This window comes from Somniosus microcephalus, chromosome 14, assembly GCF_052327205.1.
Source record: "Somniosus microcephalus isolate GS21.2 chromosome 14, FLI_Smic_1.0, whole genome shotgun sequence".
Lineage (NCBI taxonomy): Eukaryota > Metazoa > Chordata > Chondrichthyes > Squaliformes > Somniosidae > Somniosus > Somniosus microcephalus.
In genome coordinates this window covers 88,980,350-88,996,939 of record NC_141000.1, presented here as the reverse complement: position 1 = coordinate 88,996,939, position 16,590 = coordinate 88,980,350, and the positions used below count along the sequence as shown (strand labels likewise).

The window sequence follows — 16,590 nt, the reverse complement described above, 5'->3', positions numbered from 1 at the left end:
GAGTTTCTTGGCATCCTCCTCACAGCACACACGCCCACCCAGCTTTGTGTCGTCTGCAAATTTGGAGATATTACATCTAGTTCCCTTGTCTAGATCATTAATATATATTTTGAATAGCTGGGGTCCAAGGACCGATCCCTGCGGTACCCCATTAGTCACTGCCTGCCACTCAGAAAAAGACCCGTTTATTCCAACTCTTTGCTTTCTGTCTGCCAACCAGTTCTGTATCCAAGTCAATACTTTGCCCCCAATCCCATGTGCCTTAACTTTACACGCTAATCTCTTATGCGGGACCTTATCGAAAGCCTTCTGGAAGTCCAAATACACCACATCCACTGGTTCTCCCTTATCTATTTTACCAGTTACATCCTCAAAAAATTCCAGTAGATTAGTCAAGCACGATTTACCTTTTGTAAATCCATGTTGACTTAAATCCTGTCACTGTTTTCCAAGTGCTCTGCTATTACATCTTTTATAATGGACTCTAGCATTTTCCCCACTACCGATGTCAGGCTTGCCGGTCTGTAATTCCCCGTTTTCTCTCTACCACCTTTTTTGAATAGTGGGGTAACATTAGCTACCCTCCAATCCATGGGTACTGTTCCAGATTCCATCGAATGTTGGAAGATGATCAGCAATGCATCTACTATTTCTAGGGCCACTTCCTTAAGTACCCTAGGATGTAGATTATCAGGCCCTGGGGATTTATTGGCCTTCAATCCCATCAATTTCCCTAACACCATTTCCCTACAAATACTGATTTCTTTCAGTTCCTCCCTTTCATCAGACCCTATGTTCCCCGACATCTCTGGAACGTTATTTGTGTCCTCCTTTGTGAAGACAGAACCAAAATATGTATTTAATTGGTCTGCCATTTCTTTGTTCCCCATTCTAAATTCCCCTGATTCTGACTGCAAGGGACCTACACTTGACTTCACCAATCTTTTTCTCTTCACATATCTGTAAAAGCGTTTACAGTCAGTTTTTATGTTCCCTGCAAGCTTACTCTTCTATTCAATTTTCCCCTTCTTAATTAATCCCTTTGTCCTCTGTTGAATCCTAAACTGCTCCCAATCCTCAAGTTTACTGCTTTTTCAGGCCAATTTATATGTCCTCTCCTTGGATCTTATGCTATCCCTAATTTCCCTTGTTAGCCACGGTTGAGTCACCTTCTTTGTTTTATTTTTATGCCAAACTGGGATGAACAAATTCTGTAGTTCATCCATGCGGTCTTTGAATGTTTGCCATTGCCTATCCACCGTCAACCCTTTGAGTGACATTCCCCAATCAATCCTACCCAACTCGCTCCTCAGACCATCGTAGTTTCCTTTATTTAAATTCAGTCAATATCGCGGTGCTACGTGCCGCGGTATTGTAGGCCTTCCTCCCCTTCTTAAAGTGGAGGGGCCTTGCGCAGCGCAAACTGGGGCCCAGCTGGGTCCCCGGGGATCGGGAGTGCCGGCAAAAGAGCCCAGCACTCAAGAGAAGTGCCGGGCTCTTGGAGCGCAGCCGGCACTCCGCGGGGTGGGGGGGTGCATTCAGGAGGCCGGGGGCAGGTGCTGGCAGGCGGCCAGCAACAAAAATGGCCACCTCGCCTTTAAATTGCGCCTCCCCGGCCACAGGCAGGCCTCCCCGACCCCGTCGGACATAGCGTCCGACGGTACGTCGGGGGGTGCTCCCGAAGATCGTGGCCGGGGCACGAGCGTGGTGCTGCGCACGGTGATGACGTCATCGCCGGCTGCGCAGTGCTATGGGGCGCTACCGGTTTGCGCCGCCGCTAACCTCCCGCTGAATTTTGCGGGAGGCGTGGGCGGCGCCGCGCCCGGGCGCTAGTTGCTTTGCGCCCTCTTAGGCCGCTAACGGGAGGTGCAAAGCAACCTAATTTTTCCCCCCATAAGCCTTGAGTGCCAACACCATTTGGTAAAAAAGGAAAGAGTGCGCTCATGTCTCAGCCTCCCTGCCCACTTCCTGTTTCACCTAAGAAACTTGGGAAGCTTCTTAATAATTAGAATCTGCTTTGGAACTTCCCCATGCCCATAGGAATATAATTTCTAGTAACTGTAGCAGTAGAATTGAATTAGATTTTCACTGAGCTGTTGTTCCATCTTACAGATTGCCTAAACTTTGTAAATGTTGATGCTGTGGCAGGACAAGACGAACATTCTGTAAAGATGGGACCTGAGGCTGATGGCGAACTACTTTGTTCCGAGGTAGTTCAGATTTTCCATTTTCATTGTCAAAGCTTTATACTTCAAATGTGAAATAAAAACAAAAAAATACATAGCAGGTCAGTCAACATCTGTAAAGATAAAAGGCAGGTTGACATTTCAAGTGTTGATCATTTATCAAAAGACCTGATGAATGTACATACCTGAAATGTCATTACCTGTGTTTTACCTTTATCGGTGCTGACTTGCTATCTATTTCAGCATTTTGCTTTAAAATCTCAGATTTGCAATTTTTCATTTTTATTTTCCTACCTTAAAGGTGATCTGCTTCAAATTATATAACAGACCATAAAAGACAGATGTAAACTTTTTCAAATTAATGACTGGTAATATTGTCGACATTGTTTTGTATTCTGCTGAAGTCTGCAAACCAAGTCCTATGTGCCTTAGTTTCAGTATTGTATTTTACATGTTATTTCCAATGTCGGCTCTCTAGAGCGAGAGAATGATTTGCAGAGTTCTCAGTTACAAGTGCCCTGCAGTCCAAATGCAAGATTTTGCTGCAAACAGTTCAATATTCGAGCACCTGGCCTGCTCCTGCATCCTCCAACTCCTCCTCTGCTGAGAATTTTATACTCTACACAATGCTAGCTCTGACTTGTTTCCCAGTCATTGTGCCCCTTCGTGGGCGGAATCCGCATGATCTTCACCGCGCGTCAATTACAAGAGAAATGCAGGGAACAGCACCAACCGCTGTACATGGCCTTCTTTGACCTCACAAAGGCCTTCGACACTGTCAACCGTGAGGGATTATGGAGTGTCCTCCTCAAATTCGGCTGCCCTCAAAAGTTTGTCACCATCCTCCGCCTGCTTCACAATGACATGCAAGCCGTGATCCTAACCAACGGTTCCACCACAGACCCAATTCACGTACGAACCAGGATCAAGCAAGGCTGTGTCATCGCACCAACGCTCTTCTCGATCTTTCTGGCTGCAATGCTCCATCTCACCTTCAGTCAGCTCCCCACTGGAGTGGAGCTAATTTACAGAACAAACGGGAAACTGTTCAACCTCCGTCGCCTCCAGTCCAGATCCAAGGTCGTCCCATCCTCTGTCGTCGAATTACAGTACGCAGACGACGCTTGCGTCTGCGCACACTCGGAGGTTGAACTCCAAACCATCGTCAACACCTTCACTGAAGTGTACGAGAGCATGGGCCTTACACTAAACATCCGTAAGACAGAGGTCCTCTACCAACCTCCCCCTGCTACACAGTGCTGCCCCCCGATTATCAAAATGCACGACAAGGCCTTGGACAACGTGGACCACTTTCCATACCTCGGGAACCTACTGTCAACAAGGGCAGATGTCGATGATGAAGTCCAACACCGCCATCAGTGTGCCAGTGCAGCCTTCTGTCGCCTGAGGAAGAGAGTGTTTGAAGACCAGGACCTCAAACCCGGCACTAAGCTCATGGTCTACAGGGCAGCAGTGATACCTGCCCTGCTGTATGCCTCAGAGACATGGACCATGTACAGCAGGCACCTCAAAGCACTGGAGAGGTACCACCAACGCTGCCTCCGCAAGATCCTGCAAATCCATTGGCAGGATAGGTGCACCAACGTCCGTGTTCTTGCTCAGGCCAACATCCCCAGCATCGAAGCGCTGACCACGCTCAATCAGCTCCGATGGACGGGTCACATTGTCCGCATGCCCGATACGAGACTCCCAAAACAAGCACTCTACTCGGAGCTCCGGCACGGCAAGAGAGCCCCAGGTGGGCAGAGGAAACGCTTCAAGGACACCCTCAAAGCCTCCTTGAAAAAGTGCAACATCCCCACCGACACCTGGGAATCCCTGGTCCAAGACTGCACAAAATGGAGGAGAAGCATCCGGGAAGGCACCGAACACCTCGAGTCTCTTCGCCGGAGCAAGTGGAAGCCAAGCACGAGCAGCGCACGGAGTGCACGTCAACCCAAGCACCCCACCCACCCGCCCCTTCAACCACCGTCTGCCCCACCTGTGACAGAGACTGTAGGTCCCGCATTGGCCTCATCAGTCACCTGAGAACTCATTTTTAATGTGGAAGCAAGTCATCCTCGGTTCCGAGGGACTGCCTAAGAAGAAGAAGGTTTCCCAGCCTGCTCTGGATTATGTTCCTTGGCTGCTTTCCACTTGTTTCCCATAGCTGCCAACTCCACTCATCCTTCGGAACACCTCAGTCACCCTTTGCTCGACTGGGTTGGACCAGCCCCATTGCTGTTCCTCACTGTGCTCCTCGCCTCCCTGCGGCTATTCTTGGACCAGCTCTCTCATCTGCACTGATCCCGTGGATTTACCTTTCACCGTTCTCTAGTCTCGGTCCTTGGATTTCACTCCCACTGTTCCTTGCTCTTCTGCTGGTATACTGGATCCACTGCTGTGCACTACTAACACCAAGGCTACTACTTGCCTCCACTGAGTAGTGGCTTTGATGTTAGTAGTGCACACCAGCAGATGCCACTCTGGATCAACCACTGCTGGCTCCTGGTCGACTCTGCAAGCCTCCTAGCAGCTCAAAACTGGGCATCCATGAGGTGCTGTGGGCCATCAGCAGCAACAGAATTGTATTCCACCACAATCTGTAACCTCATGGGCCGGCATATCCCTCACTCTACCATTACCATCAAGCCAGGGGACCAACCCTGGTTCAATGAGGAGTGTCGAAGAGCATGATAGGAGCAGCACCAGGCGTACCTAAAAATGAGGTGCCAACCTAGGGAAGCTACATCACTGGACTACATGCATGCTAAACAGTGAAAGCAGCATGCTATAGTCAGAGCTAAGCGATCCCACAACCAACAGATCAGATCAAAGCTCTGCAGCCCTGCCACATCCAGTCGTGAATATTGGTGGAGAATTAAACAACTAACTGGCGAAAGAGGCTCCAGGAACATCCCCATCCTCCATGATGGTGGAGCCGAACACGTGAGTACAAAAGACAAGGCAGAACCGTTTGCAACCATCTTCAGCCAGAAGTGCCAAGTGGATGATCCATCTTGGCCTCCTCCTGAGGTCCCCATCATCACCGAAAGTCAGTCTTCAGCCAATTCGATTCACTCCATGTGATATCAAGAAACGGCTGAGCCCACTGGCTACAGCAAAGGCTATGGGCCCTGACAGCATCCTGGTAGTGCTGAAGACTTGTGCTCCAGAACTAGCCGCATCGCTAGCCGATCTGTACCAGTACAGCTATAACACTGGCATCTACTCAACAATGTGGAAAATTGCCCAGTTATGTCCTGTCCACAAAAAGCAGGACAAATCCAATCCGGCCAATTACCGTCCCATCAGCCTACTCTCAATTATCAGCAAAGTGATGGAATGTGTCGTCAATAGTGCTATCAAGCGGCACTTACTCACCTGCTCACTTTTGGGTTCCGCTAAGACTATTCGGCTCCAGACCTGATTACACCCTTGGTTCAAACATGGACAAAAGAGCTGAATTCCAGAGCTGAGTTGAGAATGACCGCCCTTGACATCAAGGCAGCATTTCACCAAGTGTGGCACCAAGGAGCCCTAGTAAAACTGAAGTCAATGGTGATCAGAGAGAAAACCCTCCAGTGGCTGGAGTCATACCCAGCACAAAGGAAGATGGTTGTGTTGTTGGAGGCCAATCATCTTAGCCCCAGGACATTGCTGCAGGAGTTCCTCATGGCAGTGTCCTAGGCCCAACCATCTTCAGCTGCTTCATCAATGACCTTCCCTCTTGTCATACAGTCAGAAGTGGGGATGTTCACTGATGACTGCACAAGTGGGGATGTTCACTGATGACTGCACAATGTTCAGTTCTATTCATAATTGCTCAGATGATGAAGCAGTCCGTGCTCGCATACAGCAAGACCGGGACAATATTCAGGCTTAGGCAAGTAACGTTCGCGCCATATAAGTGCCAGGCAATGATCATCTCTAAGAGAAAATCTAACCACCCCTGCTTGACATTCAATGGCATTACCATCGTCGAATTCCCCCACCCCCACCAACATCCTGGGGTCATCATCGACCAGAAACTTAACTGGACCAGCCACATAAATACTGTGGCTACCATAGCAGGTCAGAGGCTGGGAATTCTGTGGCGAGTGACTCACCTCTTGACTCCTCAAAGCCTTTCCACCACCCACAAAGCACAAGTCAGGAGTGTGATGAAATACTCTCCACTTGCTTGGATGAGTGCAGCTCCAACAATACTCAAGAAGCTCGACACCATCCAGGACAAGGCAGCCTGCTTGATTGGCGCACCATCCACCACCTTAAATATCCACTCCCTCCACCACCAGCGTACCGTGGCTGCAGTGTGTACCATCTACAAGATGCACTGCAGCAACTTGCCAAGACTTCTTCACCAGCACCTCCCAAACCCACAACCTCTACCACCTAGAAGGACAAGGGCAGTAGGTGCATGGGAACACCACCACCTCCAAGATCCCCTCCAAGTCACACACCATCCTGACCTGTAAATATATCGCCTTTCCTTCATCATTGCTGAGTCAGAATCCTGGAACTCCCTACCTTATAGCACTGTGGGAGTACCTTCACCACAAGGACTGCTGTGGTTCAAAGCGGCGGCTCGTCACACCTTCTCAACAACTATTAGGGATGGGCAATAAATGCTGGCCTTGTCAGCACCGCCCACATCCTGTAAATGAATAAATATTAAGAAATACCTTTGCCCACATCTTGTGAATAACGAAATACAAAGAAACTCTGAAATACAAAGAAACTCTATCAGGCCAGCCCTCAGCCTTCTCTTTCTAGCGAAAGAGGCCAACCTATTCAGCCTTTCCTGACAAGGATGAGACCAGAACGGAGAGGATATACTTGTGTACCTTTTTTGCAGTCACTCCAATGCCTCCTATATGCTTTTTTTAATATGGCGAGCAGAACTGTACACAGTACTCCAAGTGTGATCTGACCAAGGTTCAGTACAAGTTTAACAACTTCTCTGCTTTTCAATTCTATCTCTCTAGAATTGAACCCAAGTACTTGTTTTTTTTATGGCCTTATTAAGTTGTGTCACTACTTTTAATGATTTGTGTATCTGTAGTCCTAGATCCCTTTGCTCCTCTATCCCATTTAGACTCTTATTCTCCAAGCACTATGTGGTCGTCTTATTCTTCCTACCAAAATGTAACTTGAAGTCTCCCTGAATCCATTTGCATCCTGGAGATCAAAGATAACTCTTGGCTTCCTTTCTCCACCACCAACCATATCTTTGAGCTCCACTACCATGTACCCTCCACCCTCACCTCTAACAAATGTGAAGAACCCGTGGCCTCTTTGCCTCAATAGTAGAGACAGCTACCTCTGTGGCAAACCTCCCCTTCCACTTACCCACCTAGCTCTGAACCCGTGTCTTTCACTAGTTTCTGTCCTTATTCCCCTCATGCCCTCTCAGATATGATCTTGTCCATGAGACCCACCTCCTGCTCGCTTGACCCTATTCCCACTAAGCAGCTGACTATATTCTTGACCCCAATGTTAGGTGAGATTGCTCTCCTTGGGTATTGTTCCCCATCCTTTTCAAAACCACTATCACCTCCCCCCCCCCCCTTCATAAAATCCACCCGCAACCTCTCTGTCCTTGCAAACCACCACCCCATCTCGAGCCTCACTTTGCTCTCAAGTCCTTGAATTTGTTGTTGTCTCTCAACTCCACGTCCATCTTTCCTGCAACTCCATGTTTGAATCTTTCCAATCAGGTTTTTCTCCCACAGTACTGAAATGCCCCTAATCAAAGTCACTAATTACATTCTCTGAGACCATGGTGCACTATCTCCCCTCATCCTTGACAACCGTGTCAAAGGCCGCAGAGAGGTCACGAACACCATCCTCCTCCAATGCCTGTCCTCCATTGCCCACCTTGATTCTGCGCTTGCCTATGGAGGGTAGGAGGCTGTCCAGTAGAACATTGGAATACTAGCCAGAGTATCTCCCAGCAATATCGTTTCTTCCCACCCATCGCAGTTACCTCTGGAATCCGCCAAAGATCTGTCCTTGACCCTTTCCTCTTCCTCCTACATAGTGTCCATTGGCGACAACCTCCAAAGACATGGGGCCAGGTTTCACAAATACACTGACCCCCCCCCCCAACCCCTCTGCTGCCCCTGCGTTGTCAGACTGCTTGTCCAACATCCAGTTTTCCTCCAGTTAAACATTGGGAGGACCAAAACTATTGTCGTCGGCCCTTGCAACAAAATCCGTAACCCTTACCATTGATTCCATTTCCCTCCTAGGCCACTAGTTCGGGTTGAAGCTGACTTGTTTACATTCTCGGTGTCCTATTTCACCCAAGATGAGGTTCTGATCCCATAACTTCTCCATCATAAAAACCGCTTTCTTTTCCTTCGTAACATCTCCATCGTCTGCCCATCATCTCCCCACCTCGGCCCACCTGATACCAAAACCCTCATCCATGCCTTTGTCACTTCCAGACTCTAGTATTCCAGTGCTCTACTGGACAGCCTCCTACCCTCCATAAACTTGCTCATCCAAAACCCATATCCAATCCTGGACCAAGTCCGATTTACCTTTCACCCCTATGTTCATTGACCAACATCTACTTTTGGTCCCCCAACGCCTCCACTTTAAAATTCTCATCCTCATGTTTAAATCTCTTCATGGCCTCACCCCTACCTACCTCTGTAACCTTCAACTTTACAACCTTCCAAGAATTCTGGGTTCCTCCAACTCTGGCCTCTTGTGCATCACCACTGTCCCACTATTGGTGGCCGTGCCTTCAGCAATCTAGTCCCTACACTAAGGAATTTCCTCTCTAAACCTCTCCACCTATCCACCTCCCTCGCCTCCTTTTAAGACCTTCCTTAAAACCCATTACTTCAACCAAACTTTTAGTTCCCTATCCTAATACCTCCTCCTTTAGCTCGGCATCAATTTTTGTCTGATTATACTTCTGTGAAGTACTTTGGGATATTGTTGTTTTTGCAGAAAAGTCCATAGCTTCACAACTTCTAGGTTATTGTATGCTTGCTGCAGTACAATTTCATTTTATTTCATAAGATCTGTTTAGAATTGACAGACTTATTTTTGTATTGAATTTATTTACACCCTATTGATTCTCAAAAAAGATGAGGACAGCTGTATTTGTTGATTCTGATATTTGATCTATTTTCTCAGGTGAAGGGTGACCATGTTGAAGAGCTGTCCATAAATAGTTCATCAGATGTAAAGAATAAGCTTGTTTTTTTCCCATCAATGGGTACCGATGAAAAGATTAAGCAATTCCGAATCTTCCTCACAACTGTAATGAGAAATAATTTGGTGAGTATTATGTACTAAAAAAAAATCTTTTACAGGCATTTTACTTTGTACAGCACTGCCCAGAATGCCCAGTATGTGTCATTTATAATTAAATCTACCTGAAAGAGTTTGGTTCATGGTAACCCACTGTGTGCTGCTTTATCATATTAATGTTTCTTCAACTATCTCATAGAGGAAAACTTAAGAAAATAAGTGCCAAGCATAGGAAGTTCTTACAAAAGGAACAGCTAACTTCTTGACTACATGATATTCCCTCGGTTCCCCTCCGTCCATACAAAAAGTAGTGGTGACAAAATAAAATCATTAGATAGTTTGTGTTCAACAGCCACCAGTGTCATAACTGAATTGAATGCATGAAAATGTGAATGAATCATTCAGTTCAATTACTGTCCAATAGTCTACATCAACTGAAAAAATATCAGCACATGGGTACAAGTAATTTTTTTCAACATTGTCGAGTTGTTTTGCAATTCAATGCTCAAGCTAAAAGAGTGTTTGCTCTAGCACAGGACACGGGCTATTTTGGTGGATTTATAACAATGTATGGGCAGGAGGGAGAGAGCTAGTTTAGTGGTATGAGATTGGTTGAGTCAGTTGGGAAAGTGATGACACTAATTTGTATTCATTCTGCAAATAATTATAGCGCTGAAGCAATGTATGTATCTATATGTCTGTAGATATGCATAGATAGGGATTTCTGGAGCTTAGTAGATTTCTGTTTTGTCTAATTGTTTTTGCCAACAAAAACAGGAATATTAATGAACACTGTAGTGGCGCTTCTTAATTTCCAAACATGTAGCCACTGAGCTTTGAGGCTTTTAACAACGAGTAGACGCGTGTCGAAATAAAACGTTCCCAAACGTAGCTTTGTCTTTTAAACTGTTTACTATAACACCTTACAAACAGAATTACAAAGCAAAACACGTATAAACGAACACGGTCAAAAACTGTATTGCTCCAGCCCTCGTGGAGTTTAAACTGTAAAATGGCTGCATACCATGTGACAATCTTAAGGACTGTACCATTGTAGCAAGAATGAAGGGGGTATCTCAGACTATACTACTGGAGCAAGAAAATAGGGGGTTTCTCAATACAATAAGTCAGTCAGGTAAATTAACTGTATTATACTATTTAACCAATATTTTAAAGTATTTTCTTTCTTAAACTTTCATGGCTCTTACAAACACTAGCAACAACCCTGCTCTTGGATATGTTATTTTCAGAGTTCACCTCTTTCCCTGCCTCCCTGATTAATAAATTGGTAGGTGATTTGGCCATACACACCAGGAATATCCCAGGTTTCATCCTTATTTAATACTCAGCTGGTAGGGGTGCTCCAATTGAAGCCAGTGCTGCTCAATTAAGGGCAGAGAAAAAAAATCAGCTGGGTTTCCCTCTCCTGATCATTATCCAATGATCTCTGCTGGAAGCGTGTGCGAAGGCAGGATAATACCCACCTTGAACAAATAGTTTTCTGTTACACACTGGCTGCGTAAAGATTCGCTACTTGGGAAAGGTAATGGAGAGCAACCAGGGCTGTGGAATTGTTACCTGAAGGCCGATGAGGACTGGAGAGAATAAGAGTTTTTTTTTTTAAATACCACCTTTTCCAATAAAACCATAAGCATTGGAGAGAGCAGGTGTCTACCATGGCTCAGTGATAGTACTCTTGCATCAAAGTCAGAAGGTTGTGGGTTCATGTTCCAATCCAGAGATTTGAGCACATAATCTAGTCTGACACTTCAGTTATGTATTATGGGAGTGCTGCACTGTCAGAGGTGCCATCGCTTGGATAAGACTTAAAATCGAGGTCCCGTATGCCTTCACAGGTGGACATAAAAGATCCCATAGCACTATTCGAAGAAGAGCAGGGGAGTTTCTGACCAACGTTTATCACTAAAGCAGATTGTTATTGCAAATTAGCTGCCGAGTTTTCTACGTATAACAGTGACTACACTTCAACAGTACTTCATTGACTAAGGCAGTTTGAGACATCCTGTGCTTATGAAAGCTGCTATATAAATAATTTCTTTCTTTTAGCAGAAGCTTGTAGAAAGCCGATCCTTCTGTAGATTTAATTCTGTATTTTCATGTTTTTTGCTCTTAGGTGCGCCAGACAAGTGAAGTACAGTATCTCTTACTATTGCACTACTTTGTTATGGCTCTCTGCGCTAGAGGCCAGGCACAGGTACTTTTTTTTTTTCATTTGTACCTTAAAAATTTGTTTGAAACTATTGTGGCTTTTATTAATACAAAAGCAAAATACTGCGGATGCTGGAAATCTGAAATAAAAACAGAAAATGCTGGTAATACTCCGCAGGTCAGGCAGCATCTGTGGAGAGAGAAACAGAGTTAACGTTTCAGGTTGATGACCCTTTGTCAGAACTGGAAAAAGCTGGAGATGGAACAGGTTTTTAAGCAAGTGTAGCGGCAGGGAAAGGGGGAGGGGAGGAAAGAACAAAAGGGAAGGTCTGTGATAGGGTGGAAGGCAGGAGAGGTTAAGAGACAAAAGGGATGATGGTGCAAGGCAAAAGGAGATGGTAATGGGACAAGTTAAGAAACAAAAGCTGGCTCTAGATGATGTGTAAATGGCAATGGCAGAATGAAAAACAGCTGCCATGTGAGAGAGAGAGGGAAAAAAGGGAAAAAAAGAGATGGGGCAGAGGTTATGATCTGAAATTGTTGAACTCAATGTTGAGTCCAGAAGGCTGTAAAGTGCCTAATCGAACGATGAGGTGTTGTTCCTCGAGCTTACATTGAGCTTCATTGGAACAGTGGAGGAGGCTGAGGACGGTGAGGTCTGAGTGGGAGTGGAGCGGAGAATTAAAGTGACTTTTATTAAACCCATCAGCAGACTGTCGCTTCCAAATCCAGATAGTTTGTTGGATAGTATTCAAGATTTTAGGAGAGCTTTCACAAAGGTTTGATAAAGACCCGCTACTTAGTGTAGCCAACATGACATTAACTGTTTACATTTTTACTGAAACATAAAAGGATTGTGTATTTAAAATATGTCAACATATCAGTGACAATAACATGCATTTATACATCTCCGTGTAGAAAAATATCCCAAGAAGGCACTTCATAGATGGATTATTATTATTATAGGACATAAATGAATGCTGAACCAAAGAAGGAGATATTGGGAGGGGTGACCAGAAGTTTGGCCTAAGAGGTGGGTTTTAAGGAGGGTCTTAATGGAGGAAATGGAGCTGAAGAGCTTTAGGAAGGGAATTCCAGAGCATAGGGCCTAGACGGCTGAAGGCATGGTCTCCAATAGTGGAGAAGAGGGGGTGCACAAGAGGTCAGAGTTGCTCAGGGGAGAGGGTGGGGGGTGGGGGGTGGTTGTAGGGCTAGAGGACGTTACAGAGATAGGGAGGGGTGAGGCCATGAAGGGATTTAAACATGAAGATGAGAGTTTTTAATTGGGGGCAGAGTTTTGGATGAGCTGAGGTTTATGGGGGATGGAAGGCCAGCCAGGAGAGCTTTGGAATAGTTCAGTCTGGACATGACAAAAGCATTCCAATGCTCTCCTGGCCGGCCTACCATTTCATATCCTCCAACTCTGGCCTTTTGTGCATCCCCCACTTCATTCTCCTCACCATTGGCAGCCATGCCTTCAACTGTCTAGGCCACAAGCTCTGAAATTCCCTCTCTGCCTCTCTCTCCTCCTTTTAATATGCTCCTGAAAACCTACCTCTTCGTCAAGCTTTTGGTCACCTGTCCTAATATCTCCTTATGTGGCTTGGTGTCAAATTTTGTCTGATTAATTCTCCTTTGAAGCGCCTTGGAATGTTTTACTATGTTAAAGGTGCTATATAAATGCAATGTCTTGATGTTGGATGAGGATTTTCGCAGCAGATGGGCTGAGGCAGAGATGGAGGTGGGCAATTTTGAGTCTGTAATATTGATCAAGATGGAATTTTACCAGATATTTTGAACTTGTTTTTTTAATAGTGTTGACATCCAGGAAGATGCTTTAAAGCCATTTTTTTTAATGGTTAAGGAGTTGTCATGTCTCAGTGGAGAGATGGCGTGACAGAAGACTGCAGAATGTAACGGTCAGGAGTGCAGCTGTTCACTGACTACTCCAGTGTTCAGATTCACTTCCCACATTTTGGGTATTATCATTGACCAGAAGCTTAACTGGACCAGTCATACCAATACTGTAGCTTCAAGAGGACAAGGGCTGGGTACTCTGACAAGTGGCTCACCTCCTCCCCCAAAGTCTCTCCACGGCACAAGGCAAGAGTGTATTGGAATGCATATCACTCATCTGGATGGATGCGGCCACAACAGCACTAAGAAGCTCATCAGTCTGCTTGATAACATCCCTGCCACTGGATTCATTATCCATCCTGCACACCACTGGGGCACTGTGGCTGCAGTATGTATTATATACTGGAAGCACTATGTCAACTCACCATGCTTACTTCAACACCACGTCCCAGCCCCGCAACCTCTACCGCCAAGAAAGACAAGAATAACATCATGGGATCGCGCACTATCCTGACTTTGGATGTCTGTTGCTATTTCTTCATCATTGCTGGGTTAAAATCCTTTAATTCCCCACCTAGCATTATTCTGAAAGCACTGACATGAATCTTGTCATTCATGTGGAAATGACTTATGAAATAATACTGGGCGGCCTGCTGGTGGCGCTGTCCAGGGAGAGTATAAATACTCGGGCATGGGCCCAGCTTGCTCAGGACATTCTTTAACAGGAACTAGTGAAGGATGCAACTAGATCTCCATGTTGAAAAACAGTTGATTAAAGCCTTGTTTAATACTCAGACCAAGTGCCTAGCAGGTTTCTTACGTCAAGCACCATCTCCACAAAGGCTGTAGTGGTTCAAGAAGGTCAATTAGTACTTTTTCAGGGTAATTAAGGATGAGTAATCCAGGACAAGCAACCCGCTTCATTGGCACCCCAACCACCACCTTAAACATTCACTCCCTCCACCACCGGCATACCGTGGCTACAGTGTGTACCATCTACAAGATGCACTGCAGCAACTCGCCAAGGCTTCTTCAGCAGCACCTCCCAAACAGCGACCTCTTCCACCTAGAAGGACAAGGGCAACAGGCGCATGGGAACACCACCACTTCCAAGTTCCCCTCCAAGTCACACACCATCCTGACTTAGAAGTATATCGCCGATCCTTCATTGTCGCTGGGTCAAAATCCTGGAACTCCCTACCTAACAGCACTGTGGGAGTACATTCACCACACGGACTGCAGCGGTTCAAGAAGGCAGCTCACCACCACCACCTCGAGGGCAATTAGGGATGGGCAATGAATGCTGGCCTTGCCAGCGACGCCCACATCTGATAAACAAATTTAAAAAAAATAATAACTTCTTGCCTGCACTACCCATATCCTTGGAACAAATAAAGAAAAATATGTGTATGACCAGTGACAGTGGATAGAAATTGACAATTATAAAACTGTATTACCAGGTAAAAGAGTTCTTTTGAAGAAAAATATAACTAGGAAAAAGCAGTGGTAAGTTGGAATGTACCTTGAGTTGCGAGTTTTCTGACCACTTCTAAAATGTACCTGACTGTAGCTTCCAAACCAAGTTCCTCGGCCCGTTCAAAGGCACAGTTCCTAGAGATTCTGTGTTATTTGTATTGCAGCCATTTTACATTCTTTTATCTCTGTAGGATCTGTCTGAAGCCGAAAAACAGATTTTGACAATTGAGAACATGACAAAGGAGCAACCGGAATGTCAGAGTTTACTGTATGTGGCCTGTCACACGTTAGGCTGTTTATACTACAAGCAAAATAGGTAAGGAATCTGAGCTCGAAGCTGGATGTTAAAAAGTAAATAGCACATTCAGCAATTTAACTACTTGCACTGGAAAAGAGCACTCGGTTAGGATGAGATGATCTGAATGTGTCTGTGTAGTATTTACACCCACTTTTGCTCTATTTTAGTTTGTATGCTGCATGGTATTCATTTACCTGTGCTGGATTTCTTTCTCATTGGGAGCCCTAAAGAAAGGAAGAAAACTTGATTTCTGTGTAGGCTAGTGTATACAATAATAAGAAAAATAGCTTAATAATACAGAAGTCAGTATTAATACTGACTATTAATTATGAGAATGTATTAAAAGACAAATCATTGATTACATTTAATTATGTTATTGTGAAATATATTAATACATTCTGTTCAAACCCTTATTTTGTATATTAGAAATTTCAGTTCCTAAGGGGGAAAAGGTGCATCAATGAAAAATGTTGTAAAAACTAATTTGTGGGGGAAAAGCCACCCAGTAGCCCAATCGTTCAATTACAGGGTAGTAAGTTTGCACAGCTAAAACCCTTTTTAAATGTGGACATAGGAATGTTTAATAAAAGTGAGACAGGAAGCAAGCACGGTTTTGTAGTCTAGAGGTGCATGCTTTCAATGGAAGTGCAAGACTTTTAATGTGCAATACAACATTAAATATCAGAGCATAATGTTACAATACAGCATTAAAGTTGTGGCATCAGAGCAGTCAGGGACAGCTTAAGTTAGTGGACGCGTCAAGACTAGTCTGCTTTGAAAATTGTAAACCCAGGGGGACGAATTGCTCTGGTTCTGATGCACAATAAAACATAAAGGGGGAGAAATTGGGTTGATTTGTGCCTCTCGTTAGCACCTCCGCGGCGGGGGGGGGCGCAAATCCCCTAGCGCCCGGGCGTGGTGCTGCTAACGCCTCCAGCAAAATTTAGCGGCGATGGTAGCCGGTAGTGCCCCACGGCGCTGACGATGACATCTTCACCGTGCGCAGCGCCCCGCTTACGCACCGGCCGTAAACTTCGGTTGTGCCCCCATACCTATCGCCGGGCGATATGCCCGACAGGGCCGGGGGGCGTTTTTGCGGCGGTGGTAGTAAAAGGGGCAGGTGTCGGGTGGCCATTTCTTTTTGGCCGACTGCCAGCACCTACCCCCTTCCCCTTTTTTTCTCGGGGTGCCGGCCGCGATCGCTCAGCCCGGCACTCCTCTTGAGTGCTGGGCTGTTTTCACGGCACCCCGCTCCCTGGTGGTCCAGCAGGGCCCCGGTGTGCGCAACGCTAGGCCCCTCCCCTTTAATCAGGGGAGGAGGCCTGCAATGAC

At 45.8% G+C, this 16,590-nt stretch overlaps 1 protein-coding gene across 2 annotated transcripts in view; it reads left to right on the top strand.

The window, feature by feature from the left end:
• The window catches only part of LOC147107679 (E3 ubiquitin-protein ligase DZIP3-like), a 126,840-nt gene that overhangs the window by 26,581 nt on the left and 83,669 nt on the right, over positions 1-16,590 (top strand). For both annotated transcript variants that reach the window (XM_086006901.1, XM_086006902.1), the window contains exons 2-5: positions 2,113-2,210; positions 9,342-9,485; positions 11,593-11,673; positions 15,152-15,276. In XM_086006901.1, the coding sequence (XP_085863027.1) occupies positions 2,113-2,210; positions 9,342-9,485; positions 11,593-11,673; positions 15,152-15,276 (448 nt within the window). The remainder of the gene's footprint in view (positions 1-2,112; positions 2,211-9,341; positions 9,486-11,592; positions 11,674-15,151; positions 15,277-16,590) is intronic.